We start from the raw sequence: 27853 nt of genomic DNA, 5'->3' as shown, positions 1-27853 counted from the left end.
ATCTATCTGGTGTCAGTATGTTCATGTGTTTAATTAGTTTTGTGCACGGAGTGTTTGGCTATCAGGTTTTTATGGAGCAAACCCTCGTCTACAGTTCTTCTAGGTGCATGCAAGTGTCAGAGGCTTCTCACCTTGGCCAGTTTTCATCTTCTTGATTCGTCAGGTGTGTATGAGCTTGGGTTGTAGGCTGTTGCCATATGGTTTTGATTTTTGTTAATCCGTTTTCTTCTCTTTATTTTTGCTAGCGGAAATATCCGTGTGTTGCTACTGATACTTACTTGCTCTCACGTTATTATTCGCTTGTTCCTGATATGGTGGCTTCGCTTCACAATAATGCATATGATCTCGGATGAATACAAACTTTATATCAAAATTGTAGAGCTCGATGAGATTTTAAACTTTATAGTTGATAACTTTTTCATTCGAGATCGTTTAATAGTCCAAAAATATGTTATAAGTTCGAAGAAGAAACACATTCGCCACGTCCTCCATCCACGACCCCGAAACCGATCGTTCCTATTAGCCCAACTGCACTCAATTAACGTGGCATTCCAGTTGGATTATTGTTTAGCAGGCGAGGATCACAGAAGAACTGCACTCAATTAATGCCTGCTAACTGAGAAAGATGCTGAACGGCAGCAGAACTAGATGTTTTGCTTGAAGTCGGGAGGCTGGTTTGCACATTATTGTTTATATAAACGTGACTAATTCACAATGCCCGGTTGCATCACGCACGCGTAGATAAAACCAGGCGTGAGGGGGGGGGGGCACTCGCACGCGGGAATGGCTCGGGGGAACTATTCCGTACCCAGGTACCGAATAGCGGAGGCATACACATATATGCCTTTTATTTTGAAAACTTAACCCTAACAAAACATTTAGGAAGAAAAGGAGTAGTACTCGGTAATAGGATAGGAGTAAGTAGTAGCAAGGCAGCAAAGGCTCCATGAACACACCAATTAATTAATATTGATCGTACACACACTAATTTCCGATCGACCATGCAAATACATGCATAATGTCGCAAACAATCCTACTAAGTAGTACGCACGAAGCAGCAGGCAAAGTCGTCGCAACATGCAACCTGCTGTGTATGCAGTCGTCGTCTGCTCATCATCATCGCTCACCACACCATTAACAATAATGCATACATGCATGCGTCGTATCGTGAAAGCAACAAAGAGAAAAATTTAAAGCACTAATAATTGATTAACAACACTGCTGATCTGCTTGCTGGATCGATCGATGGATGGATGATCCTCCATGCGCCGCCGTGCAGTGATCGATCGAGACGATGGCCGGCCGGCTGGATGGATCAGACGTTGTTCTCGGTGGAGGGCGGCAGCAGGAGCGGCTGCGTGAGCTTGTTGGCGCTCCGGGCGGTGGCGCCGGCGTCGGACGACGGCGGCATGATGACGACGGCGGCGGCGGCGTCCCTGGCGAGGCGCGCCCTCTCCTCGCTCTTTCCCCAGAGCACGAGGTAGAGCCCGACGATGATGAGGGCGGCGCCGATGATGCCTCCGAGGTAGAACTTCTCGCCGAGGGTGAGGGACGCCATGATTGCCACCACCAGCGTCTGCACGGGCTGGTACACCGCCACGAACACCGGGCCCCCACGGTCGATGCACCAGATCTGGACCGCGAACGCCACCCCAGACGCGATGAACCCCTGCAAGCAGGCATCTTTTTTTCATTAGCAAAAGGCATTTAGCTAGCTAGGATCATTTCTTTGTAAAAAAGGCATCATTTTTACAGCTAGCTAGCTAACTCACGGCGTATAGGATCGTGAAGAGCTCGGATCCGGAGTGGAACTTCCATGCGTCGGCGTCCCTCTCCATGAAGGCGGCGATGATGAGGAACTGGATGACACCGAAGAAGCAGGTGTAGGAGGTCACGGACAGCCTCGCCGGGTACTTCTTCAGCACGGGGGCCTGCAGCACCAGCCACCCCGACCACGACAGGCAGTGACCGACCAGGTACACGCAACCCAGCGTCCAGTTCTTCATCTCCCCCTCCACGGCCTTGCTCAGCCCCATGGCGAGCTCCGGGCCGGCGACGAGCTGCTGCATGATCAGCTGCTTGTCGCCGCCGGACGACGGGCCGAAGATCGTGGGGCCCTTGTAGAGCGTGATGACGGAGGCCCCCGCGACGCAAGCCAGCGTGCCCACCACCTTGGCCACGCCGTCGCGGCGGTCGAGGCGGACCTTCTCGATCCGGAGCGCCGCGGCCATGGCGAAGGTGATGGCCGGGACGGAGTTCTGGATGGCGGAGGCGAACGTGGGGGACGTGTTGTCGAGGCCGAGCAGGTAGAACCCCTGGTTCGCGGTGATGCCGCAGAGCGCGAGGAGGAAGAACTGGACGACGAAGTTGAGCGTCAGCTGCGGCCTGTCCTTCTTCTCGAGGAAGTAGGCGAAGGGCACGAGGAGGCAGAGCGCGATGATGTTGCGGTACACGGGGAAGACGAGCTTGCTGATGCCCATGTTCAGCGCCAGCCGCGACACCACGTGGAACCCCGCGTACCCGAACTGCAGCGCCAGCATCGCCACGTGGAGCTGAGCCTTCTCCGGCATGCCGCAAACCCGCCGCCCTTCCCCCGCATCCGCCATTGTTACTAGCTCTGTTTGCCCTCTGATCTCTTGCCTGGCGGCCCGGTACGGGCTAGCTCGGCCGAGAAGGATATATCGATCAGAGGAACGAGAAGGAAGATCAAGAGGATGATCGATGCCAGTGGTGGGTAGTGATCGAGCTCGGAGCGAGGGGGGGTCGCTATATAAGCGCAGCAGCTCGACCGGAGGGAGTCTCAGGCAGTGGAGCTAGAGTGCCATGATGCCAACTGACTGACTGAGATGATCGAGGGAGGGAATGTCCGAGCTAGCGAGTGATGTGTACTGTGGCTAGCCACTGCTCGTGGGCCCCATAGCCACAGGTGGACCGACTGCTAGCTGAGAGGGACGTGGCACTCCAACTGTCACTGTTTTTCTGCTTGTCGTATGTCCACTTCCTCTTGTGCCTGCCGGACAGTGCAAGCTGTAGCCTTTCTTTTTTATCACAGCCTACTCTACCTAGGACGCTAGCTAGGAGTATGTGAAAAGCTAGCAAAGTTACGCGACATGCACTCGAGGTGTTCACCGTAACTTTAACACACCACTACTCCACATGGCCTGTGGTCGCAGTTCCACACATGCTATGATATAATGCTACCATACATGCTTAATCTGTCAATCACGCATTCTAATTTTATTATAACAGAAGAGAAATGTACATGCATGTTTGGACACACAATATACATTAGACGGAAGCATGCAAAGCGACTAAGCGAGTGATTCAACTATAATTCGAGTAGTACAATGTTCGACGCACACGCACTTGAGTGCAATGGCGGCCTAGTGAGTAAGAGGGGCTCCTTTGTCGGCTTTTTTTTCAAATCATCCTTTAAAGTAACAAGCTTATACTCTCCCTCCAAATTACAAGTCATTTTGATCTTTTTGTTCATAACTTTTGCTATCTACGCCTCCTCGCCGAACCTAGCAGGCCTGTCCCTCCTCCTCACACCATCAGGAGGCTGATCCTAAACTCTAACCCTAACCCCCGACGGAGAATGCAGAAGAAGGGAGGCCGTCATAGAGGAGAGGTATAAATTCGACATATTTCTTCCCCTAAGGCTAGCATCACATATATAATTCAACATATTTCTTCCCCTAAAGCTATCATTTCACATATATAGCGCAATTTATATATATTTACGTACGATCTGAAAGAAGTATGCACACGCAAGCAGACAGCCCTAAGTTAGCTATAGGTAGTATCATCGACCAAAGTGTGGCATTTGGACGCTAGCATGTGCACGAGGTGAAATATTAAAATGTTTTGATTATTATTGGGCATTGCGTGGTTTCGGTAGTGTGGCGTCGCTTTTTGCAAATAAAGAGAGTGAGGAGACAGCGGCAGCAGTAGCAAAGCTTCTAGTGGACTCGTTTGTTTGATGGCATCTCCATGGATGGATCCGTCGTTTAATTGGCGCCACTCCACTAGCACCGCCCGGATTGATAGAAAGAAAGCGATCCGCCGTCACGAAGAAAAAGCAGTCTTCGAATGATGGAATTTAATTAATTATTTCCACCAGGCTATAATTAACCTTCATGCGTTATATTGTTTCTGCCTTGTTGCTTTATTAATTTTGTTGCATCCTGCTTGTAATTTCTTCAGGATGCAATGCATGCATGCTCACACAAGTGATGCGTCACTACAACTGCAGAATGCAGGGCCCACCTGAGATTTTTGCCGCACCTTTTAACCCTGGTTGGAGTACCTAGCTGCTGTGCATATTGTGTTCACAGTTCACACACATATTTCTAATAGAAATGGATTATTAGTGTTTTTTTTCAATCTCCTGTTTGAATTATTAGTGTTTATAATGATCAAGGCAGATGCTTGATGTGCTGTTGCAATCCATATGAACATGCGGAGCAACACGCTTTTGTGCTTAGTGCCAGATAGTTCATCGTTACAAATACTAATAGAGATCTGAAAGTGCTGGCGCGAGCTCTGCTGATACATACTATGCAACCCAAAACGAATTATTATAGCCAACCGAAGCCACTTAATTAAATCCATATGCAGGCGGGAAAAAGAATCTCGACTAGAAAAGTGAATCCAAAATGTGCTTCTCCACTACATGGATCTGAAAAGCAGGGGAAAAGAAATTAAAAGAAAAGATTATATATAATGCAAAAGCATGGAGAAAAGGCCGGCCGGTGCTTGGACGTTGGACCACCACAGATGACAGAACAAGCTCATGAGCAGGCTGCTGGCCACAGTTTTCAGCACATCACCAAGCCACCATGCATGTCGTTTGTTTATCTGTCGATCGTCTCGTCTGTCCGCGATGGATCGATGGATGGATGTACACAGCATGCAATGCAAGTCCCACATCGAAATAGGTATACGAGTGGTAGCTTTAATTAGTCGTCGTTGGCACCCACGGCCGTATATTCCATCGATTATCTAGGGTTGGGCTTGCTGGCCAGGTGCTCGATCTCGCCTGCATTTCATATCAGGATTATTGCTAGCTTTTCATCCTGCTTTCCAGGGACATGCTGCTCGCCGCAGCCGCAACATGCCATCCTTTCTCTTTTCTTTTCATCGAGTATTTTCCGTCTTCCCATGGAGTACTGAAAGCTGCTGCACGACGCACTCACACACGGGTGGCCGGGTCAAGCTAAGTATAATAATCATCTCCATCTCCTCCATTTCCATCAGGGCTTTTAGCTAATATATGGTCATCGATAATAGGTTTTTGGCTAATATATGGTCAAAACTATACGGCCGGCGTTAATTTTGGACATGCATATGATGGCCATGGGGCAAGGATATATCAATATTCAATAGCTCGAGTACATTAACTCAAACAACTATTTTCTTCTAGAATATATATATTTATAGAATGCAACAATAATTATTTTATTTATGACATTATGAAAGTATTTTTTTATCATACATAAATCAAAACCGACAATTTACATGTTTTCAAACCATGTACATGTATATTCGAAAGTTATTTATGATCAAAGCTATACAAGTTCGATCAGATAGTATATGTCGTCCATCAAGTATTTTAGGCTAGCCAAAGGGAGTAGTCAATTACTATTAGCTACTAGAGCCGCCAATGTCGTCTATATATAGACACAGCACAAGGCACATCCACTCCAATGAATTGAATTAGCTACAATATACTATATTCTCCAAGCTCTTTCTAGCTATATATAGTCGTCGATATGTATTGGAGTGAGTGGTAAAGTTTGCAAAAGGATCGGATGACGTGAACACACCATTATTTTGTAGCTGGGTTTGATGACATGAATGGACTGTTTGGAGATACCCTTGCTTCGCTTAGTCAGATATTTCCTATGAAATATAGTTACCCGAATCTTATTGGAGTGTGCTATTAGTAGCTAGGCTTCTAGGGAGGATCGATAGGCCTAGCTATAGTTTAGCAATCTTAACGACAACAGCACGGAGCCAAGCCACCAACTTTGGATGCCTACATCCTTGCATCTTACCTCATCTACAGCGCGAGCGAGCAACTTGCACTGCACGGATGGATGACCGGATGTGTTGCTGATAGCATCCACCAATGCAAGTTTGATTTTGCATATTCGATACATACTACTACTTCTGTCCTAAATTATAAGTCGCTTTGGCTTTTCAAAATTCATAGATTTTACAATATATCTATACATTGCGTACATCTACGTACATAGCAAAATCTATGAATTAAAAAACCCAAAAACGACCTGCAATTTAGGACGTAATATATAAATGAAGCATGCTCCTATCATCTGTGTGGATTGAAACACAAGCTAAGATCGATTAGTGAACCGCCACTGCTGGCTGCTGATCTGATGAAATGGTCCCCTCCCCTCACTTAGCTTAGATAGGTTGGTAGGTTGTTAAATCTGTCGTCGATCGATCGCTTAGTGGGCTTTATTTATTTAACCGATTGACGATGAATTGATCGATCGAGTTGGAGAAGCTCTTAAACTAATTAATGATCGATGCTGGATCTGCCGATCGATGATGCATCATATGTAATCCTTATTACTAATTGACAAGTGTCAGCAAGCAACTACTTAGGTGGGTACGTACGTTGTGGTCCTGAATTGAACAAGCTAACACCTGGAACAGGAAGAATGACTGTCGATCCGGCCTGCGTGCGTGCGTGCTTTATTTACCATAGCATCTATCGTCGATCTTGCCCAGTAACCTCCTCATGCACGCCGTGGGAGCATTCATGCGCCCATCTCGCAGCCATGTGATCGATCTGTTGAACAATCCAGCAAGAGGTGATGAATCGCTGTGGTGTTCACCTTTATGAGAGAAATGAGAATCAAACTGCAGTATTCATCATCCCTTCATTGCCGTGTCATTCTCCAGCTGATTTCAAATTCGTAATTATATTAGTAGTGTGTGATGGATCTATCAACACAGCAGGCTAATTAAGATCTACTCCCTCAGTCCCAACTTACTATTCGTTTTGACTTTTCTAGGTACGTAGCTTTAGCTATGTATCTAGACATACAGTATATGTATGCGCATAGCAAAACCTATGAATCTAAAAAAGTTAAAATAAATAGTAATTTGGGTATATGCAATCGGTTATTGAGGCCGACAAAAGGCATGGATGGATGTGGCAGCACTAGCAAAGCGCCTGTCGATCGATCCTCCCATGGATCCGTCGATTTGTATGCGCGCGCAGCAGCAGCCACCAACATTGCCACTGCTCGTGTCACATCCCTCCTCGCTTTTAATCTTCTTCTTGCTTGCTTGCTTACACATCCTGCTACTGCGCTACATGCAATTTTGCACATTATTCAGCTGCAGATTTTCAGAGTACCAGTATATATGTATACTCCATTATATTGCCCATAATGTTTCCTCACCAGCATGTATAAAGTACACCAGTATTGGTATGTGGCGTAATACGAGGCCTTTTAGTAGAGTAATCAGTCAATTGGAGTGCTGCAGATTATGAGCTATGATCAAGCACTTCATTCGGCCTGTTTACTCGATCGATAATCCATCCATCTTTGATTATCGATCAGTACTTAATTATGTTTATTGGCGCCACACCGCAATATAGTATACAGCTAGTTACAAGTATATATGAACTTTGCATCTGCAATGATGCAAATAAAGATGCAGCCATCATGTGTGCCGGCCATCATACCCTTCCACAGCTTTGCATAGTACACGTATATATTTTAGACATATAAGCAGACATCTGCTGGCCCCAATGTTCCCCATTTGTGCAGTATTAGGTAGTGCATCATGACCTTTAATGCCATGCTTTATTTACTGGATGGCTTAGTCGACAGACAGCTTTCAGTTTGATTTGGCTGATGCACGCCCTGCCTGGCTCCAAAGTCAAGGATAGACGCTCAAGATCCATCACTTGTACTACTATGCAGTACTGCGACTAGCTACAACACTAGCGTACGTTGAGACAAATTAGTAACTTGATCGGTAGTGAATGGACTACGTGAATGAATGTTTCGTTTCCCTCCGTCCCAAATTACTATTCATTTTGACTTTTTTTAGATACATCATTTTTACTATCTATCTAGATATAATTATATATCTAGGTGCATATTAAAATATGTGTATCAAAATAAATAGTAATTTGTAACGGAAGAAGCAGTATATAAAAGCCTTTAAGATCCATACGGAACAGGGGTCTCACTGTGCAACATGCGAAATGCCATGCAAGCACCAGAGTCCAAGGGAGAGAGATCAACAAGAAACGAGCTGCCTCAAACTCCGGCAGCTTGGATGCATATGCTTGCATTGGTCTGCGGCGACACTGCACTCTGAACCCCAACAGCAACTAGCAGATCTAGCAACTGCTGCAGAGGCGACAGGATGCTGGAAACGTACTCTAGCAGCTAGAGACCACCGGCAGCAAAGACGATGATATTTGCAAGTACCGTACCGGCGCTGTCAAGCTGGAGCACGACATCCATCAACGTACGTACACAATGCAAGCCAAGGCATGCGCAGCTGCTGCTGTCTGCATCCCGACAAACCAAACTGGATGGAATGGACTAGTACGCACGCACAAAAGCAAGAGAAAGCATATGCAGGTGCAGATGCTCCGCGCATGCGCACACTGGAGTGAGTATGTACCTACGCACTGGTACACTGCCGACATATCTAGGAACGAGAAGCAGACTACTACTCCACAGGTACTTTCAGTATATTAGGCATGAAGGAATTTTCTAGGATTTGAATCTTACAACTATATAGAGACCCTTCCAAAATCATTGGAGGCACCATAACATTTTTTATAAAATATTTCTACATAATTTTTGCAAAAAAGAATATGGTCCTGTTTTTTGACATCTAGTGTTGTATTTGTCAATGACATCGATCTTTGTTCTATATGATTTGTAAGTTTTTATCCATTTCAAGATCAATACACAAAGACCAGAACCAACTTGCACTGGTGGGTAGTTGCAATTTCTCTCATTCCATCCAACTGCGAAGAAATAGTGCATGATAGATACTTGGTGCTTCATTGTCGAATCCACCAATAGTAGATGGACATGACAAGGAGCATGCTATAGTAGTGTAGTGCATAAATCAAACGGATGGACGTGGACCAGCGACGACATGACAGAAAACTAACATGATATTTGCACGTATGTACGATTCATTCCAGCTCTCTGATGATATTCTTCAGAGGGCCGGGACAGACATCATGCGTATCAGAAACACGCCCGGCCCAGCCCTCAATGTTGCGTTCGCCACTAACGCACGCCGAATGGCACCGTACCCGCACATTGTCATCTTGCATTGCTTGTGACCTCCTTCCATCATCCTGTTGCCTTAATCGCCAAATATAATCAACCATGATGCATATGAAATCATTCTCTGATGTTTAGAAACGCTGCTTCATTGTATTAATTCTTGTGGAACGAATTAAGTACATCTGATCGGTAGATAGATCGATGTGTTTACACTATATGCGAGCTGGTAGTGGTAGCCTAAGTTACGATCTCTCATGGACAGTGTTCTCAAGCTAGCAAGGGTGCGGTATCACTTGAGTTGAAAGGGAGAGGAAGTAGCGATGCATGCGATGCGAGGGAATATTCTGGGACAAGTGCACTTCTTTTTTCAAAAGGCGTTGCAGACCACAACGGTGTGTATGTTGCAGCTGCACTGCCGTGCGTGGTTGCAACGAACAGGTCATGTGGTTACGGTTGTCGATCAGATAAGGAATGAATAGCTACCAGATGGATGGATGGATGGATGGATCGCATCTGAATCTCTTCAGCTGGACCAGCAGCAGGATAGAAATATAGATGATGGATGGGATGGGATCGTGGACTAAACAACAGGACGGAGTCTCAACTCAACTACTGATGGCCACTCGATCTTTGCTTTTACCTTTCAGAGGTAGCTCTAGCAGAGGGATTCCTCGTCGGAACGGCAGGAATGCTATGATGGCGCCGCGCAGGTGGATCCGATCCATCCGTATGCACCGCATGCTCTGCTTGCTTTTATCATCATATATATAACTTTCTTTCTTTCTTTGCAGCCATAGCAGCAGTGTGTTTCTTTGCTTGATTCAAGGGTAGGAATCATGCTGACTCCCCGGTGGGAGGCACTCACTATCGCATATTCGCATTGCACACTGCATTCAACTTCTGTCATCAGTATTCACTCACTCATTGCGAATCTGACGGTATCGATCAGGCTATCGATCAAAGAGGATTTGCAATCTTCTATGTCCACCCACAGTTGGAGTCAAAGTTATTAGCATGCATGCCGCCGTCCGCCGTCCCTTCCAACGGATCCATTTGCATGCATGCTATATATCCTCAAACTGGATATATCGAAAGCCTTTGACACACTGTCATGGCCCTTCTTATTGGAACTGCTGGAAGCTCTGGGGTTCGGCAGGAAATGGCGAAGCTGGATTTCTTTACTCCTATCTTCTTCTTCCTCCAGGATCTTGCTGAATGGCCAACAGGGGCAACCGATCAATCACATGCGAGGGGTTCGTCAGCGGGACTCCTTATCACTGATGCATTCATCTTGGCAATGTCCATCCTGGACCGGTTGTTCTTAAAGGCAAGGGAGGACGGGGTGCTGAAACCTATGGAGTTAGATGCCATAAAATTTCAGTGTAGTTTCTATGCCGAGGACGTCATTCTAAGAGACAAGTTGAGATGTGCTCTGGTCTATTTGTGAGGGTGATTGACTGGATGATACGAGGCTTTACTGGTTGAGTTCATATTTCATATATGCATGGTTATGCTAACAGCTAACCGGAGGTGTTGTGTTGTGTGCGTTGTGCTGTGGTGTTTGTGTAAAATATATATTGTGTATTGTGCGACATGCAAGAGGGTTTGACCGGTTTGACCTCAAAACTGGGGATAAGTCATGTCTTGCGGGGTGTGTAAGAGAGTTTGACCGGTTTGGCCTCAAAATGGAGGTGAGTCATGACTGCGGGGTGTGCAAGAGGGTTTGACTGGTTTGGTCTCAAAACCGGGGGGCGAGTCCGGTGCGGCCGGACGGCGTCGAGTTGGAGGATGCATGGCACCACCCCGAAGCTTGCGTTGAGGTGAAGCGAAGTCGTGAAGGTGTTGGGTCCGTTTAATGTACGAAGAAAAAGCTGGATGGTTCTACCTTTATGGGGCATTTGAGTTGTGTGCTTCAGGGTATTTTGGACATTTGCCAAAAGACTGTATATATGAGGAGTGACTGTTGGGGCAGCCACATCTCAAGGATGTTTTTTGTGGTGGACTTCTCATTTTGTTGGTGAGAGTCTTTGGAAGGTGGGAGAGGGAGAGAGACGAAGGATCTTTGATTTGATTTTTCTATCATCCTAGTTTTGATTGTGTTTAGGAGTGGCTTCTAACCGAACATGGTGGAGTAATCCAAAAATCAATATCGTGCCATGTTGTTCCATATTCTTTGAATCTGAAATTTATTTTTTTCAGGTTTCTCGAAGCATTTTCGTGGGAATTTTTTTTCTTCGTGTTTGAGCCAAATTTCGTGAGATTTGTTGGGGGGGTTTGTTGCTAGGATCCTTGTGATTCCTCACGGATCTGGTGTGAATTCAAAGTTTTTCCCAAATCTTGTTCTTTGTAGGGCGTTCGGGTTTCTCCAAAATCCGCGATGAATGCTTGAGATCTTCCAAGATCTATTAACTTTTGAGGAGATGCTTCTATGGCTCAAGTTTCATCTCGATCCGTCGTGTTTTGAGGGAGGATTTTTCATTCGAAGTTTGGGTGGAGTTCTTGTTTGTTCTTCGTTTTTCTTCTCTGTTCCTCCACAGGCGTCGGGGGAGACGCAGGCGGCCAGCTGCAGCTCACGGCAGGCCGCAGCACGTGCGCAGCAGGCGGCGCTGGCCTGCGCAGCTGGCCGGACCAGGCAGCAGCCGGGCCGCAGGAGCGGACCGTAGAGCCAGCAGCAGGCCGGAGCGGTGGCCTGGCTCACTGCCAGCGCTCGCGGCCCACGCCGGCGCGCTCGTCAGCCCAGCTTCTCAGCAAGCGCGAGCGGCCCAGCTCTCACTAGGGAGAGGCGGCCCAGGCTGGTCAGGCGGCGAGAGCAGGTGGCCCAGCACAACTCCCTGCAGTGGTCCAGGTAGCGCAAGGCCTGGAGCAGCAGCAGGTAAGCATCGGCTGCTCAGCTCTGTTTTCAGGTAAGCCGGCAAGCAACAGAAGTTCTGCAGGTTTCGGTCATCAGATTGTGAACCATCATTGCCTTCTACTGTGACTAATCCTAATCATTACTTGCTTGTCCTTAGTGTCATTTAATTTTGGTGGTGGTTCATGTGAGGCTGGTGCTGGGAATTAGTTAACTTGATTACTGTTAGCTCTTGTTTGCATGTTTAGCCGATGGACAGTAGCAGTAGCTGCACCTGCTCTTTGGCTCATTAGTAGTATCTATTGCTAAGCATGTTTAATCTTTAGATAATTAATCTTTGCATGCTTAGTTTGTGAGTGCTTAATAGTGATTTTGTTAATAGTGATTTTGTTTTCCTCGTGTGCAAGTTTTCAGCATCTCGGTTTATTTGCTTCTGCTTTGCTTTGAGCGTCTCTAATCATTCCTAGGTTGAGTTTGTCACGAGTTGACTTATGTCGTCTTAGCGATTAGATGCGAAGTGTGTTTGAGGTAGCAATTGGGACATAGACCTTATTCTTGAAGAGAATTTTTAAAGGCTTCCATTCACCCCACTCTAGTCGGCCGTCCCGGTCCTTCGCATTCTCTTCACGAGTCCAACAGCACAGGAAGCCAGAGCGATCGTGCGAATACTGGGCATGTTTGGAGAAGCGTCAGGGCTGAGAACGAACATGTCTAAGTGTTCCATCACGCCAATCTATGGCGATGAAATCGATGCCTTGGGTGCGAGGAGAAATCGGATTGGCGAGGAGAAATGCCTTGGTCTGCAGGCCTAAGGAGTTAGGAGGACTTGGCGTGACAGATTTGAAACTGGCGGGCTACGCATTGCAGACAAGATGGTTATGGCTTCAGAGAACAGATGATGACCGCGCTTGGGCTGAACATCCTCGAAGCTTCTTCAATTCATCATGCACGATTCAGTTAGGCGATGGGAACAAAGCCCTGTTTTGGATAGACAGTTGGCTGGAAGGTCAATCGGTAAGCTCGATAGCACCTGTCCTCTGCAATGCCGTGCCAAGGAGAGTGCAAATGAGGCAAACGGTGGCTCAGGCGTTGCTCAATGATCCGAGAAATATCTGGTGGCCTATCAGTGCAGGCGATCGTGGAATACCTTCACCTTTGGAACATGTTGGAAACGGTCGCGATCCGGCACACAGGACAGGGTGGCCAGATCAGCATACAGGATGTTGCAGCAAGGATCTAAGATCTAATTTGAAAAACTCGGGCTCCAATGAAGGTAAAGATCTTCACTGCAGATCGTCGTCATCGGCATGGACTGGATGCAAATGCTACTTGCTATCTGTGTGATCAGGAGCCAGAAACCAACGATCACCTATTCCTGTTCTGCTCCTTCACCACACATCTGTGGTCCATGATCTTTGCAACTCTGGGAAGGCAATACTCTACACCGATCCAGGGCAACAACATCCAACAATGGTGGATGCAGGCAAGGGCACTGTGGAACGGGCAGAAGCGAAAGTTGCGCTCGTGACTTGGGAGGTTTGGAAAGAGAGAAATGCAAGAGTTTTCAGAGGCGCTACAATGCAAATGGATCTCCTACTACAGAAGATAATATCAGAAGGTGAGTTGCGGATCATGGCGGGAGCAAAAGATCTGAGTTGTTTAGTCTGCGAGTAGTCCGTTTTCAATCCAGGCTTGCCCATCGCTTAAGCTAGGTCGTTTAACTTATGTAATAGAAACGTACCAAAAGTTGTAGCGCTCACTTATGCGCGTTGTTGTAAACTCTACTCCATTTCTATCAGATGCGTAATTCTCTTGCGTATTCGATAAAAAAATATTTCTTTCAGTCGTCAATGAACTCATTTGCATCGTCAGATTTTTTTTTTCCTTGAGGCAGCAACGGGGGCGGAGATCGCCCACCTGAACTCAATTAAATTGGGGCTAAAAGCCCAACAGTGTTTTACATCGCTGGCATGGCGCGATCAAGAGGGGAAGCAGGGGGGAGCTTGCAGGTGTGCGCGATTACATAGCAATGACAGAGCACCAGGTTTCCAGGGGGGCGGACGAGCCAAAGCTGGATGTGGGAGACCGCCGCCGCCACCATTGACGCCGGGTCTTGGTTGCACCCGTCGAACACCATGCGGGTCTTGGTTTGCATCGTCAGATTGATGCACTATATAGTGAAAAGATTTTGGTAGCATTGTTATAGTGAAACTGCTCTAATTTGGTGTTGAGGTGGGATTCATGGATGCATGACGACTCTACCCACCAGCATTCAAGATCGAGCTCCTACTAATTAAAATGCGATTGCAAAACAGAAACAATCAGATTCCATTAAAACAAATTGTCTTTACGATGCAGATAGATCGTTTCTCCAATGACTTACATATAGAAAGCTGGCCTGCTCAGGTACAAAGTCACATACTTATCGGAGGCATATATATATGAACGGGAAAAAGAAAAAATCGTCCATATAATTTGCATTATATTGGAAGCCAATTGATAAGAAGATAGTTGAAAAAGGTGAGAAGCAGAATCAAAATGATCGAACTCCTTCCTGCTAGCTAGTGCTTAAGGAAAACCCCAAATGGAATTAAAGACGACCGGCGAGCCAGCTGAACCCGATCTTGGAGCTGATTGATTCATGGATGGTAGATGATATATATGTTGCAGGTCAATCAGAAGACCTTTGCGACGTCCTTCATGAGCCCCGGGTTGGCGTTGCAGAAGGTGATGAACTCATTGAAGTCGATGCAGCCGTCGCCGTCGGTGTCGATCTCCGCCATCATGCGCTGCACCTCGTCGGCGGAGGTGGACCCCAGCGTCCGCAGCGCCTCCGTCAGCTCCGACAGCGAGATCTTGCCGTCGCCGTTGGTGTCGAACCGCTTGAAGATCCGCTCCATGTCCGCCGTCTCCGCCATTATCGCCTCTCGACCCGGCCGGTGTGTGCTCCTCCTCCGATCTCTCTCTGCAGCTATATTATGTGGCAGCGATCAGTCTCCGGCGCTCCAAGGTATGATCACTAGCTAGCTCTTCTCCCTCGAGTTCTTCCATCCGCTATATAGCCATGCATGGACAAGTGATCCTCGCTACGTTTAATTTGTGGAGGAGAGGAGACGACGGGGAGAAATTGTCGGGTCACCTCACCGCCATCCATCGTCTCCTCCTCCCCCCGGAGGAATCGTTCAACCTGACAAGACATGCACATCTGGCAATTAAGCAGGCCTTGCTGCGGTGGAAAATTCAAGGCCCATCGTAAGTAGTAACTTTAGCCAGAGCCCATGCATGTAAGCATTTAGCCCATCTGGCAACACTCGGGTCCTTTTTGGCTGGGCTTCGGCTTCACCATTGTGTAGAGCTGGTGAAAGAAAAAAAAAACAGATAATGCTACAATGCTAAGCCAGCATGTAATTACCCATGTGCTTCAAAAATACAGATAATAAATCAAGGGTCTGTCTCTGCGTCAGTCAGTCACTTTACAGCCGTTAATTAATCATCCAATGATCCGGATCTTCCTTCCTTTCAACATTATCTTCGGCCCCGACTACTCCCCCGAACCGTCATCTCCGACTCTCCATCTTCCTCGCACCCGACGAGCAAAGCGCAGACGCCAGACGTGAAACGCCCCCCTTCCACCATCACCCGCCCGCCTCCGGCGGCATCCGCCACCTCCACCGCCTGACGCTAATCTATCGGGGTCGGACGCCCCCGCCGCTTCCACCGCCCACCGAGGGTCTCCCGCCGCCTGGCTCGGCACCCTCACCGCCTCCGCCCCACCACCGTCTCTCCCGCCTCCAACGCCGGCCGACGAGCCACCCCGCAGCTCCCTCTACAGTCGTGGACAAAATGATGACACCAATGGTCCATTTCTGCTGCTACTTGGGCAAGCTCTGAGTACCGTGGAAGGAGTTGGGATGACACGGCGTCCGCCAAGTCCACCGACAACGCAAGGACCTACGCTTTCCTCCTTGGAAATCCACACCGAAGTCCACGCAGCAGGGTTGCTCCTTGATTCTCCTCCCTCATCAGCACATGGAGCAGTACTCCTCCGGCCACCCCTGCTGCAGCTGGCTAGTGATGTCCATGGTCATGGCATGTATCTTGGGGTGCAATGGGATGAAGTGGAATTGCTTCTGCTGATCACCAGCAGCCGCGTGGTTGTAGACCAGGATCCCTGTGAGGAGGTCAACCCAGCAGAGCGAGGTGTGCCCAACTGCAAATACCATGTCTGCACGGAAGGATGTGTCTTGGTGACAGGGGAGGGGGAGCTCCACCTCCTTGGGAATCCACTGGCCCAACTCCTCGGGGAAGCCACCAACTGCAAGCGACTTCCACATGAAGAGAGTGGCCTTGCTCGTGGGGAGGTGGCTCCGGTCGCCTATGCGGAGGAGAGGAGGATACGACGGCGGCGGTGGCGGCGGGCACGATGCCAACTCCCCAACCAAAGATTTGGTTTATGGCCCAGCAGCCCAAGTTCGAGACCAACCAACACACAAAACGCACCATAGGCCCATTATCCGCTTCCTCATCGGCCCACTCCACTCCAGCCCGCGGCCTGGCAAATTTACCGAAACCCCCCCTTTGGACCGTGACTATTAATCGCGATCCAAATTTTTGCATAAACCCCCTTAATTTGGATCGCGATTAATAATCGCGACCCGATTTTTTCACAAAACCCCCTAATTTCGCAATTAATAGTCATGATCCAATATTTTGCAAAAATACCACTATATTCCTGAGAACGTTCACAAATAAGCCCTCCGCCTCCGGATGGCGGCGTCGTGTAAGCTGCGCAGCCACAGGCGGGCCCGTCGGTCGCCGTCCATCGATCGCCGCCAGGGTCTCCAATGGCGGTGCTGGCCGCCGCAGCGCGCCGCCTCCTCGCGCCCGCCCGCAGCCGCCGCGCCTTCTGGTCGGACTCCTGGAGCGCCGACCCGGCCGCTCCCTCCGCCTCGTCGCCGCCCCCGGACAGCAAGAAGAAGAAGGCGCCGTCCGGGTCCGCCCACCACCGCCTGGCCGCCGTCATGGACGCCGTAAACGAGCGCAAGCTCCCTCCCGAGCTCCGCGGCCGAGGCAACGCAGTAAGGTCAGGCATCTCCATCCCTGATCCCTCCTCCATACCGTACGAGACTCGCCGTTAAACTCGCGGGGGGGGGGGGGGGGGGGGGGGGGGGGGGGGGGGGGGGGGAGGATTCGGCATGATTTATGCTGCAATAATAAGTGGCCAAAGGAACTGCTAGTTCTGTGCAATTTGATTCACGATATATATGTTACAGAAAACAAAATCCACCATGTAGTTAGTCTTGAAATTTGCAGAGAAAAAAAAATCCACCATGCACAATTTGCAGGCTAACCTTCACAGAGGTTAGTCTTGAAATTGTTTGTACTTGATAGACGTTTGTAGAGGCTGTGAACCACTACTATAGCAGCAGATATTTTTCCTTGTTCTCAAAACACGATATTAGTGGTACAATCAATTGCCTCATAGACGTTGTAGTGTGATATGTTGTTTCTTCTTGACTAAATTGGCATTTTCTTTTGTCAAACTTTAGCTTGCACCAACATCTTGTGTTGTGCAGCAACATAACATGCAATTCGAGAGGAATCCTATCAACCTGTTCTTGCATGTAAGACCAACCAACCATCCAACCTTTTGGCAGCTGGTACTAGAACCCGTTTTAATCATTGTATGTGTCTTCTGTACCTTTGCTTAACCTAGTGTTGTTGTTTAAAGCTTTCTCCATGACAATGATGATCAAATTACCGGTACCTGCTTTGGACATTATGTTAATTTGAAACCTTGTTGTCCTTCAGGTTAAGCAATTAGAGTTCTCTTGATCAAATTTTAGTTATGTGGCAGCCTTGATGTCAGCAGTAGATTCTCCTGACAATAATTTCTGAATTTAAGACTGGATAAATGTTAAGCTGGTGTCTCATTGAGACATCCAAGTTCTGACACTTGCGCATTATTTGTCCAAGTATTTAGTATGCCCCTGATAATCTGCAGATACAATTGTTTCTCCTTACAGTCCAAGCTCCTTTTATGCATCCGTGGTCTCATGCTGTAAATCAAGTTTAGCTTAAGCAATAATGTCCTGAGCTTAGCTGGTGTGGATAAATGTTAAAGACGGTATCTGTATCTCATTCAGACATCCAAGTTCTAACACTCGCACATTACTTGTCCAGGGATTCAATTTGCCCCTAATAATCTACACCTTGTTTGCCATTTCTCAGGTCTGAAACTGACATTGTAAATGTCGTTGAACAAAGAATATGGCATTCAATGGAAGAAGGGCACTTTGAAAATCTACCAGGGAAGGGAAAACCCCTGAACATCGATTCCAATCCTCATGCCGATCCTGCTGAAGACACCCTTTACCGGATACTTTCGAGAAATGGTTGTGCACCTGAATGGGTTGAACTGAATAAGGAAATCCGTGGCATGATTGCAAGCTGGAGGTCAGCATTAAAGAAGGCTTGGGCAAACCAGTCTGAAGATGATGGTTTTAGCTGGAATGATGACTGCAGGATTCTCCAGGAACAAATTCGCCAGATAAATGATAAGGTGCTGCTCGGCACCAGCTCACATATCCCTTTTCATTAGTGGAAATAACCCCTGAAATGGAATGATGAGGAGGTCTGTTTCATGTAAAATTGCAGGTTTTCCGGTACAACCTGATAGTACCTTTTGGGCGGCAGATGTTTGGTCTGAACTGGGACAAGGAGGTGGAAAAACTGAAGTCGGAATAAGAAGAAACAAGGACAAGGAGGTGGACAGATTGAAATAAGGACGTAGCATTGGGGAGCAGAGCAGTATGCTCCTGGATTTTTGTTGTATCAAAATGACCTGTTACTAGGAATATCTAGTAGCACATACAGATACTTTGTTGTTACTCCATGAAGAGAGGAAGTATAGGTATTTACACGTACTAGGATTTTAATTAGTATGTATACTTTTTAAAACCATGTGTTTTGGGTGCTGTAGCCCATTTTGCAGTAGCAAAACTCTATATGTTGTGTGAGTTGGGGCTGTTGGAACTGTTGTGATTACCATTGCGGCTCAAATTGCTCTGTGATGCCATGGTTTGTTACGGTTTACAGCCAGAACGTCTGGGGACGCAACAAAAACAAGGCATTAACCTCCTTTTCAGGAGCTGTGTAGTAGCGAACCCGGCAGCTGCGGCCAGTCGTCAGGTCTCCATTGTCGTCGAGCTTCAGAGAAAACGTCGTCAGCCGGAACATCCAGCGACTCCAATTCGATTCCGTTATTGTATTATGTATACTACAAGAATCGATTGCAAAACATCATCGTATCCAAATATGAACCAGCGGCGAGGCGACAACAAAAAAAAAGGAGAAAATCGCGCATTTATATTTGATTGCCGCCTGTGTTGTTATATCTGCGGTAGCAATTGACGATATAACTTGGACATGATTTATGCTGCAAGATTAAGTTTTTGTTTGACTTGAAACGATGCTGAGAAAGTAAGTGTCAGTTAGGGTTGTAGTAATGTGCAATTTGATTGACTGGTGTAATTTTTGGGTTTGAGATAATTGATATATCTGATGCTTGTGTATTTTTATTTTCATGAAAGGATATAGTTTGCCACTAATAATCTACAACTTCCTTGCTATTTTACAGGTCTGAAACAGACATCGTAAATATATCATGGACCAAAGAATATGGCATTCAATGGAAGAAGGGCACTCAACCAGGGGGCTCCCTTTACAAGGAAACGGTTGCATGACCCTGGGATGGAGGTCAGCATTCAGGCAGGCCTGGGCATATCACTCCTTACTCTGCAGACCATGTTTCTACCTGGAATAATGGTGACTGATTGGCCGTATAAATGATAAGGTGCTGCTTGGCATGAAGTTCCCATTAGTATATTTTTTTGGTTGATGGAAATGCCAAAATGGAATAATTTGTGGTTCTATTTGGATGTAAGGTTGCAGGTTTTCCGGTACAACCTGATAGTACCTTTTGCCTTTGGGCGGCAGATGTTTGGTCTGAACAGGACAAGGAGATGGACAAATTGAAGTTGAAGTGAGAACAAAGGACTTGGAAGTGGGACAGATTGAAGTAAGAAGAGAACAGGGATTATAATGCACCTGGATAACTTGTACTGAATTTTTCTGTAACTAGTAGGACATAGTTAATGGTCCATGAAGAAAAAGATTATGCATGGATAGCTTTTATTAGTACTGGATGGAGTATATGCTCTTGTAAACCAAGTTTCCCAGTGTAAATGCAAAAAACTGCCTTCTAAAAAGGGAAATAAATAGTGCTGTAATCCATTTTGCCGTAACAATCGGTGTATGTAGCGCGGGCAGAGCCTGAGCTTATTTTCTGCAATGAAACCAACGTATTGAATGGTGAATTTTGTGAAGTGTTGGAGTTGTTCAGCTGCAATGTTATGTGTGTCCTGAGCGTGCAGTTGAGTGGTGGAAGAGGAAGGGGGTGTTTGGTAAGTTTAGTCCTGTCACATCAAATGTTTAGACACTAATTAGAAGTATTAAATATAGATTAATTACAAAACCAATTGCATAGATGGAGGCTAATTCACGAGATGAATCTATTAAGCTTAATTAATTCATGATTAGTATATATTTATTGTAACGTCACATTGTCAAATCATGAACTAATTAGGCTTAATAGATTCGTCTTGTGAATTAGCCTCCATCTGTGCAATTGGTTTTATAATTAGTTCATGTTTATTTTTCCTAATTAGTATCTAAACATTTCGATATTTCGATATGATAAGTACTTCAACCGGTGAAACCGAACACCCGAAGCTGTATGCTCGATCGTACAGAAACTCTATTCTAGTAGGTGCAGAAGCAAGAAGCAGGTGAGGTCGAGAGGTTGGGTCAGCTCAGGAGTTATGAGTCAGGAGAAGGCACTGTCACTCGGACTGTGACGCAATAAATATTGGTTTTTGATTGTTCGCTGTCAGTCACCGAAAATTCAGCTGCCAGGCAGCGGTGCTATAATTTCATATTGTTGTATCTATCATATCCTTTTCCTTTGTATTTCTTGCATGTCTCGTAGTAAATTGCCAACAATCAATTCCTTTTCTGTATCTATGAAAGAAGACTGAATGTAGTATTACAAAACTATAGGAAAAAAAAAAGAATCTTGATGTCAGCCTGTAGTTGACTGTAATCTGTAGCCTGAAGTCCTCGACGTCCTGTGCTCCTACTTGTTACTTGGCAGGAGATCGTGTAATGTCAGCCAGCATCTTCAGCGCAGGGCAAGGGTTGTCAATGGGTACCTGGTTTTTGTTGCCACCAAAACAAAAGGCTGAGCATTAGTACGATGACGTCTTATCATTAGCATCTGAGTATCCCATAAACATTTTGTTTATCTTGTTCATGGAACATGCACGTCGTCCCCCATGCATTAAGTTTTTTTATTTGGGACGTGCACGCCCCCATAACCATTGAAGCAGGCCTGTCCTAGCAGCTGAGGTGCCTACATCGTCTATCACTGTTGGTGCATGTGTTCCTGCCTGGCGTGCGGCCTAGGTCTTGTCTCTCTTGTATCATCGTCATCATCATGGAAACGAAACGAATGCATTTCCTGTGCACGTGGCCATGAAAAACCTCCCTCACCAACTGTATGAATGCATACCCTTTCCAGCTCACGCAGGAAAAGGATGATGGGCCTGGCCGTGCCTCAGTATCCTATGAGCGAATGGTGGATGCGTCACCATCTCAGCTCAGCACGCGTGATGGATCGATCACAGCAGTGTGCAATGTAATGGTTGCTTCTGTTCTCGAAGATTATAGGGTAAATATGAATTAGACTTACCATGTGTCCAGCTCCGAGTATCCAGTAGAAGTTGAGGTTCTTGTAGGACCTGACGAAGGCTTGGGTGCCGGATTGGCCTTCCTTGTTGCAGTAGATGGGCTTCCTGGGTGAGTCCATGAAGCTCTTGAGGCCGTCCCACCTGGCAGCAAGCAGCAACAAGGTCAGGACATGTGTAGCATATGATGGAACATGTGTAGTATATGATGAGAGACAGAATAATGCAGTGCAGAACCAAACAAATTTACTGACTTGAGCTTCTGAACCCAGTCCATGGTGCCTTTGGTCGCGCAGATGAGGTCGAGCTGCACAATGCAAGAGACAGACTGGATCATTAGACAATGAAGAGCAAGTTGTTAGTTTGCAGATCTAATGAAATGGCTGGCATTTGGTTTTGTTCGAGCTAGCTGGCTTCGTTCTGACAGACCCCTGTGTCTCTTGTACAATGAGCCTACTCAGGCAGGCTTGGTTTGCCCGTGACGGGACTCACGGACAAACTTTCCGGATACCGTGCATCTACTGTACGTTCATCATGGAGTTATATTCCCATGGATCCTTGCATTGGGATCACACTGCACGTGCCACACGATTTGGCTGCTCATGTAGCAAGCAGTACATGGTGTGAATGACACCGGCCAAACAAAAAGGCAAGATTTGAGAGCATGCACATGCTCGCTTGCTTGCTGCTGACACACAGGCCAGAGCACGGCCGGCAAATGTGACCACTACTGTGCCAGCAACACCTCCATCTGTCTCGAATAGATCAGAATCAGATGTGTAAGTTTGGGTCTTTGGCTGTGAGTTTCAGGATCGACAAACACAAGGGAGTAAAGTCAGTCTGATCAATTTCGTACCTGGCCGCTGTAGATGGTAACATTGACGCCGAGCTTGAGCAGCTGATCCACCTCTTGGATCCTGGGCTTCATGAAGTCACCCGCGAGGGCGTCAAAGACATCCCCTGACTCTTCTCCCCACCTGCAGCAGGCAGAGCACACAAAGGAACAGAAGGAATGCTGGTCAGTATACATGATCTCATCTGAACAAGGCAATGCAAGCAAATGATTACGTACGAGACGTCCTTGGGGACGATGCCGAGCTTCTTCTTGATGACCGTGTTCATGAGACCTTCGAAGCCGCCCTCCTGCGATGCCGCCGCCATGGACTCGAGGTACCCCGAGTAGCCTTTCTTGCTCCTGAACGAGGACAGGGTCGATCTCTTCCGCTGCGCCGTCGTGGTCGTGGCGTCCGACGGCGCATCGTCCTTGAGGAAGTTGTAGAAGTCCTGCGTGCAAATTAAAGCTGCTCACTTAGCAACCAGAGAGAGGAACCAACAAGAAAGGCACTGCTTGCTTGCTTACGACGGAGTTGGAGTTCTCGAGGACGACACTCTCCAGCTCCGACCACGACTCCTCGGCGTCCGCGAACTGCTGCTTCTCCACCTGATCCTTGATCTTCGCCGCCACACTGACCATTCAGTTACACATGGATCATCCTTCAACTCGATCCGGAGAAAACCAATGCAAGAAGAAGAAGAATACCTGTTGCACTGCTGCAGGCCCTTCTCGTCGACCCTGGACACCTGGTACAGCAATGGCCCCCACGACATCTGCAATGCGTCGGCTATTAATTTTGCTACTACCCAAAAGCTGTCACTGATCATGCATGCATGCATTGACCGCAGCTTGAGGGAAAAAAACATTTTTTTTCAGGATTCAGTAATCAGTCTACAGTCTCAATCATCTTTGACAAACTGGCTAGCTAGCTATGGATTTGATTTGGTTGACTAGTAGCAGAGTAGGACAAGAAGAAGAACAAAGAAGTGACTAACTGACCACGAAGTCGAGTGGCGAGATCCAGCTATCTCCGAGGGCGACCCCGGCGAGGTTGGCGCGGAGGCGGCCCTGCTCGACGGCCCTGAGCGCCGCCAGCGCCGTGGTGACGGCGAACTTGCCGCCGTAGGACTCGGCGACGATGTAGAGCGGGCTGGCCCGGAGGCGCGGGTTGTCGCGGTAGAGCGCGCAGAGCAGCGCGACGAGGTCGCGCGCCGCCTCGGCGTCCGTGCGCGCCATCAGGCTCTTGTCGCCGCCCTCCACGTAGCTGAAGCCCGTGCCCACGGGGTTGTCCACGAAGAGGAGGTCGGCCTTGGCGAGCCAGGTGGTTGCCCGGGGCTTGAGCTCCGAGTCCAGCGGCCCGATCTCCATGAAGTTGCCGTACCCGACGCCCGACGCGCCCTGGCCAGGATTGCAGTCAAATTCAGCAATCTATCTAGTTTTCCATCATCATTGATCGATCCAACCGAATTGCGCGGTTGCTATGAACTCACCGGACCTCCCTGCAGCCAGAGCACGGTCGGCCATGGCGTCCTGCCGTTGTCCACGCGCTGCGGGCTGTGGTACAGCCACCAGAACATGTGCGCCTCTGCGGCGGCAGGAATTGAACAAGACGAAGAATCAGAACGACGACTTAAAGTTGTGATGGAGCATCAGAGGTAGTAGATGGGAATCGAGAGCTTACTGGGTCGGACTTGGACGTAGCCCCACTCCTCGGAGCCGTCGGCCGTGCCGGCGGCGTCGGCGGCGAGGACGAAGGCAGCCGCGGCGCACAAGAGCAGGAGCAGCGCGACGAACGGCCTCGGCGCCATTGCTACCGGCGACAAGGACGCTAGAGGGCTCATCTGCTCGGTCCTATCAACACGGAAGAAGCCGGTTGAATTGAATTGGAGTCGAAGCGGCTTTACGGGGAAGCCTGCCTAGCTATATACAGTACGTAGTAGAGGCGTAGGAGGAGTATTGTGCTACAAGGATTCCCGGGCTGCTATGGCGTGTATTCTCCCGTATCCATCCTTTGGATCGGGTATTATTGATGGAGACCACGAAGACGACTGCTGCGGCGGGCAAAGGAACAAAGAATTAAATGAAAGAAAGAGCGGGACTTTTCCAGTTTGCCCCTTTTTCATTAAACTAATCCTTTTTCTGAAAAAAATAAAACAAAAAATAATATGATTTCTATGGCTAAGAGCTTAGATATGCCACGAAAAATGGGACCTGGATCAACTAGGATTTGATGTTGAGACCGTATGTTGCAACAACACCTACAACGGCGCAACACCACGGGAATAGACCCTAGCCCCGCGGCATCGATCTATATGCAAGTATTTTTCGTCATGTCAGCTGCCACATCCGCACCTCAGTCTGCGTGGCATGCCTCAACATTTTGTGCTGGTATGCTGAGCTTTATATGTACTTTTTTTTAAAATAAAAATAAATAATGTCAGCACGGGTTTATTTGTAGGAAAGTTTGTTGGAAGGGTTAAATGAAAAGTTTCCACGGATGGATACCCGTGGGCCATGGATGGAATCCGTTGGAAGCTACAGATAAGAAAGAGAGAATCCAGCGAGGAAAGGAAAGGGGTTGGCTTTCGGTTACGACTTATCGCTTGTTGCAGGTAGGTTCGTTGGGATCTCTCTCTTAATTACCGCCGATCGTGGTAAATACGTATGGTTTCTTTCGGTGATCTAACACGGTCTTGGTCCGGATGCAAAGTAAATCGCCAGGGACTGAATCTTAGATGAAGGAATCGACGATGAATGTGATTATTCTCCTAGCTAGGACTTGGACGCGCATGCAGTTTGGATTTGCATGCCATATATCTCGTCTCTGGGTCTTGTGATCTTTTTTGAGGAACAGGGTCTTCTGATCTTGAGAGCGAAGGAATGAGACGCTTGCATGCGCGGATAGGGAGAGCAAGCATGGAGATTGGAGAGGCGTGGTCGGCTTGCCTGCAAAGACTTTTTCGTCGTGGGAAGGACGGTGACAGGGTTGAAATGCGTGCCTCTAGCTACCCCTTGTGGTGCCATGCATCCAAGCAGGGCGGACGACCGGGATCTTTGGGGAGGGACTCCACATATCAGCAGCATCGCATCGCATCGCAGTACATACCGATCGTGACTTCCTTTCTTGAGAAAATGAAGCCTCAACTGACAACAAAATTAGAAGGGCCAATGCAATGCAAGTAGGATAGGACAGACGACGGGCCGGATAAGCAGGCATGCATGTACACATATTCAGACAACAAGTAAGCAGCAGCCTGTATGTATTGTAAGGACCATCCGATTCCAAAACCGTACAGCCTGTTGGTCTGTCATCATCGATGACTCTTCCAATCCATCAGCTAATTAAGTAACAGCTACCACAGCAATCACAGGCCCAGCCCAGCCGGCTCCTTGGACCATCATCCTAGCCAACAAGTACGTACGTCGTGCCTGAAATGCAGCATCGACGACGACGACGAGTGGAGCAACCTGGCCTGCTGCAGCTAGCTAGCTAGCTTAAGCTCCTGCTCCTGCAAGGCTGCAATGGCCATGGCCATGCATGGACAAATATATAAAACCGAAGTAACAGACAGATGGATCCACCGCAACGCAATAATGTAATGTAATGTATTGCTTGGGCGACGGCACATACTGTTGACAGGATGTGATGACATATCTCCATCTCCCTTTGGCCATCAATGCAACAATGATCGAAGCTGTCTGCTCCATGCATCTACTGTTCCTGCAGCTAGTAGGTAGGAGTACATTACATGCAGCAGACACCAGAGAAGCAGCGCTAGCAGCTTGTTCTTGCCCGCACTGCACTGCACTACTGCACCGGCGGGAGGGCATGCGGATGCAGATGCAGTGCAGTGTGGATATCATAAAGCAGGGGCCTGCCTCTCTACCTGCACGCACGCTCACCCTGTCACGAAATGGAACACCGCACGGAAACTTTTCTAACTCGACAAGATAACTACACAATTCAGTAGCGTGTTGCACGTCAAGAGTACGACGCAACTCAATTTCTTTATGAAATTTCAGGTGTGTTTTTATAGTTTATTACTAACATCTAGCTGGATTAAAAATCCTTTAACCTTTTCAGAAGATATTGAAAATCCTTTACGTATGACTTGCCTTGCTTTTCCAACAACCATTTTCTTTTGAAAATAGCAGAATATGTATACATGCGATGATGCATCGTGATCAATCGCTACTGTGGATTCCAAATCAACTTGAAACGGAATTTAGAAAGTATGTATATCTTATCTTGTCTGGACCGGGGAAGAAAGTGAGAGAGCTTTGTGTTACCAAAGCAAAGGAGCTAGCACAAGTGGGACACGCAATTGAAATTGAGATGCAGAGTAGTGAAGGAGATGGTTTTGTTTGCTTTATTATCAGCAACACGTTTTCCCCAGTAGGGTGCTTACTCATTTGGACCTTAACTTCGCAAAAAAAAAAATACTATTTTAATGCAAAACAAGATCTTATATTTTTTTTCATTATTTGAATTTTAAATAATAAAAGTTGGAGCCGATATTAATGATGGGATGGGTTCGTGGACGCATGTAATTAGCTTTTGTTGGGCTGAGCAAACACACCTCTTCTTTTCAGAGGAACCACTCATCTTTGATTGGATTTGAATCGGCAGAGGTCCTGCCTTTTAAAGGAAAACAATAGTGCTGTTGGACTGGGCTGCCTTATGTATACATGGGCCATGAAAGCATGTAGCCCAATATTTATCAAATGTTGTAGTAGTTGCGTGTGTGTGGGTCTTGCAACTAGCAGACAAGCCCAGTTCCTTTTCATCAGCAGCAGTAGTGCTGCCGCCAACAAACAAAAGAAGCTAAAAACTGCGGGCCGGGCCTGCATCTTCGTCGTCGGTGACAGACAGCGACTATGCAGCAGCTAGTCTTTTAGTTGTTTCCCCTCAGAATATTATTCATATGAAGCGCTAGCCCATGCATGCATATGTTTCTAGTCTATTCTGAATAATCTGAGAGAGGAATGGCCGGTGCTGTAAGACGACACAATCATCAATCAATCTAGTATGTTCCAAAGTAATTAAGATCCTCATCAT

At 47.4% G+C, this 27853-nt stretch overlaps 4 protein-coding genes and 1 long non-coding RNA gene across 6 annotated transcripts; 1 reads left to right on the top strand and 4 right to left on the bottom strand.

Annotated features, from left to right (window-relative positions):
• Positions 1–940: 940 nt before the first annotated feature.
• On the bottom strand, positions 941–2829 carry LOC117859518 (protein WALLS ARE THIN 1). Its single transcript, XM_034742640.2, has 2 exons — positions 1773–2829; positions 941–1669 (listed from the first exon to the last, which is right to left on the bottom strand). Exons 1-2 carry the CDS (start codon positions 2604–2606, stop codon positions 1316–1318), a joined length of 1188 nt encoding a protein of 395 aa, XP_034598531.1. The 5' UTR covers positions 2607–2829; the 3' UTR covers positions 941–1315.
• An 11633-nt stretch (positions 2830–14462) lies between these two features.
• Positions 14463–15443, bottom strand: LOC117862066 (polcalcin Phl p 7). The gene has a single exon (XM_034745580.2). The coding sequence runs from the start codon at positions 15069–15071 to the stop codon at positions 14829–14831; it is 243 nt and encodes an 80-aa protein (XP_034601471.1). The 5' UTR covers positions 15072–15443; the 3' UTR covers positions 14463–14828.
• Positions 15444–16943: 1500 nt separating this feature from the next.
• On the top strand, positions 16944–19172 carry LOC117859692 (uncharacterized). The gene is made up of 3 exons (XM_034742855.2): positions 16944–17236; positions 18385–18715; positions 18811–19172. Exons 1-3 carry the CDS (start codon positions 16998–17000, stop codon positions 18898–18900), a joined length of 660 nt encoding a protein of 219 aa, XP_034598746.1. The 5' UTR covers positions 16944–16997; the 3' UTR covers positions 18901–19172.
• A 1935-nt stretch (positions 19173–21107) lies between these two features.
• LOC117859539 (serine carboxypeptidase-like 51) lies at positions 21108–24805 on the bottom strand. 2 transcript variants are annotated; one of them, XM_034742664.2, is made up of 10 exons: positions 24476–24795; positions 24285–24379; positions 23794–24192; positions 23500–23567; positions 23320–23425; positions 23032–23243; positions 22816–22936; positions 22214–22266; positions 21965–22103; positions 21108–21425 (listed from the first exon to the last, which is right to left on the bottom strand). In XM_034742664.2, the coding sequence occupies exons 1-10, from the start codon at positions 24633–24635 to the stop codon at positions 21357–21359; spliced, it is 1422 nt and encodes a 473-aa protein (XP_034598555.1). In that variant the 5' UTR covers positions 24636–24795; the 3' UTR covers positions 21108–21356. The 2 variants fall into 2 exon arrangements, with proteins under 2 accessions (XP_034598555.1, XP_034598556.1); XM_034742665.2 differs by lacking the exons at positions 21108–21425; positions 21965–22103; positions 22214–22266 and adding an exon at positions 22273–22710 and having other exon boundaries at positions 24476–24805.
• Positions 24806–26028: 1223 nt separating this feature from the next.
• On the bottom strand, positions 26029–26774 carry LOC117862133 (uncharacterized). The gene is made up of 2 exons (XR_004641898.2): positions 26426–26774; positions 26029–26311 (listed from the first exon to the last, which is right to left on the bottom strand). It is a non-coding gene; the product is annotated as an uncharacterized lncRNA (long non-coding RNA).
• Positions 26775–27853: the final 1079 nt, after the last annotated feature.

This window comes from Setaria viridis, chromosome 6, assembly GCF_005286985.2.
Source record: "Setaria viridis chromosome 6, Setaria_viridis_v4.0, whole genome shotgun sequence".
Taxonomy (NCBI): Eukaryota; Viridiplantae; Streptophyta; class Magnoliopsida; order Poales; family Poaceae; genus Setaria; species Setaria viridis.
This window is presented reverse-complemented; position numbering and strand designations above follow the sequence as displayed.

Bases quoted from the DNA above. Each gene is read 5' to 3' on its own strand.
- LOC117859518 (XM_034742640.2), bottom strand. From the start codon at position 2,606: ATGGCGGATGCGGGGGAAGGGCGGCGGGTTTGCGGCATGCCGGAGAAG. The intron at 1,670-1,772 runs GTGAGTTAGCTA...GCCTGCTTGCAG, and splicing joins TCTTCACGATCCTATACGCC to GGGTTCATCGCGTCTGGGGT.
- LOC117862066 (XM_034745580.2), bottom strand. From the start codon at position 15,071: ATGGCGGAGACGGCGGACATGGAGCGGATCTTCAAGCGGTTCGACACC.
- LOC117859539 (XM_034742664.2), bottom strand. From the start codon at position 24,635: ATGAGCCCTCTAGCGTCCTTGTCGCCGGTAGCAATGGCGCCGAGGCCG. The intron at 23,568-23,793 runs GTCAGTTAGTCA...GACGCATTGCAG, and splicing joins TCTCGCCACTCGACTTCGTG to ATGTCGTGGGGGCCATTGCT. The intron at 22,937-23,031 runs GTACGTAATCAT...TGCCTGCTGCAG, and splicing joins ATCGTCCCCAAGGACGTCTC to GTGGGGAGAAGAGTCAGGGG.
- LOC117859692 (XM_034742855.2), top strand. From the start codon at position 16,998: ATGGCGGTGCTGGCCGCCGCAGCGCGCCGCCTCCTCGCGCCCGCCCGC. The intron at 17,237-18,384 runs GTCAGGCATCTC...GCCATTTCTCAG, and splicing joins GGCCGAGGCAACGCAGTAAG to GTCTGAAACTGACATTGTAA. The intron at 18,716-18,810 runs GTGCTGCTCGGC...GTAAAATTGCAG, and splicing joins TTCGCCAGATAAATGATAAG to GTTTTCCGGTACAACCTGAT.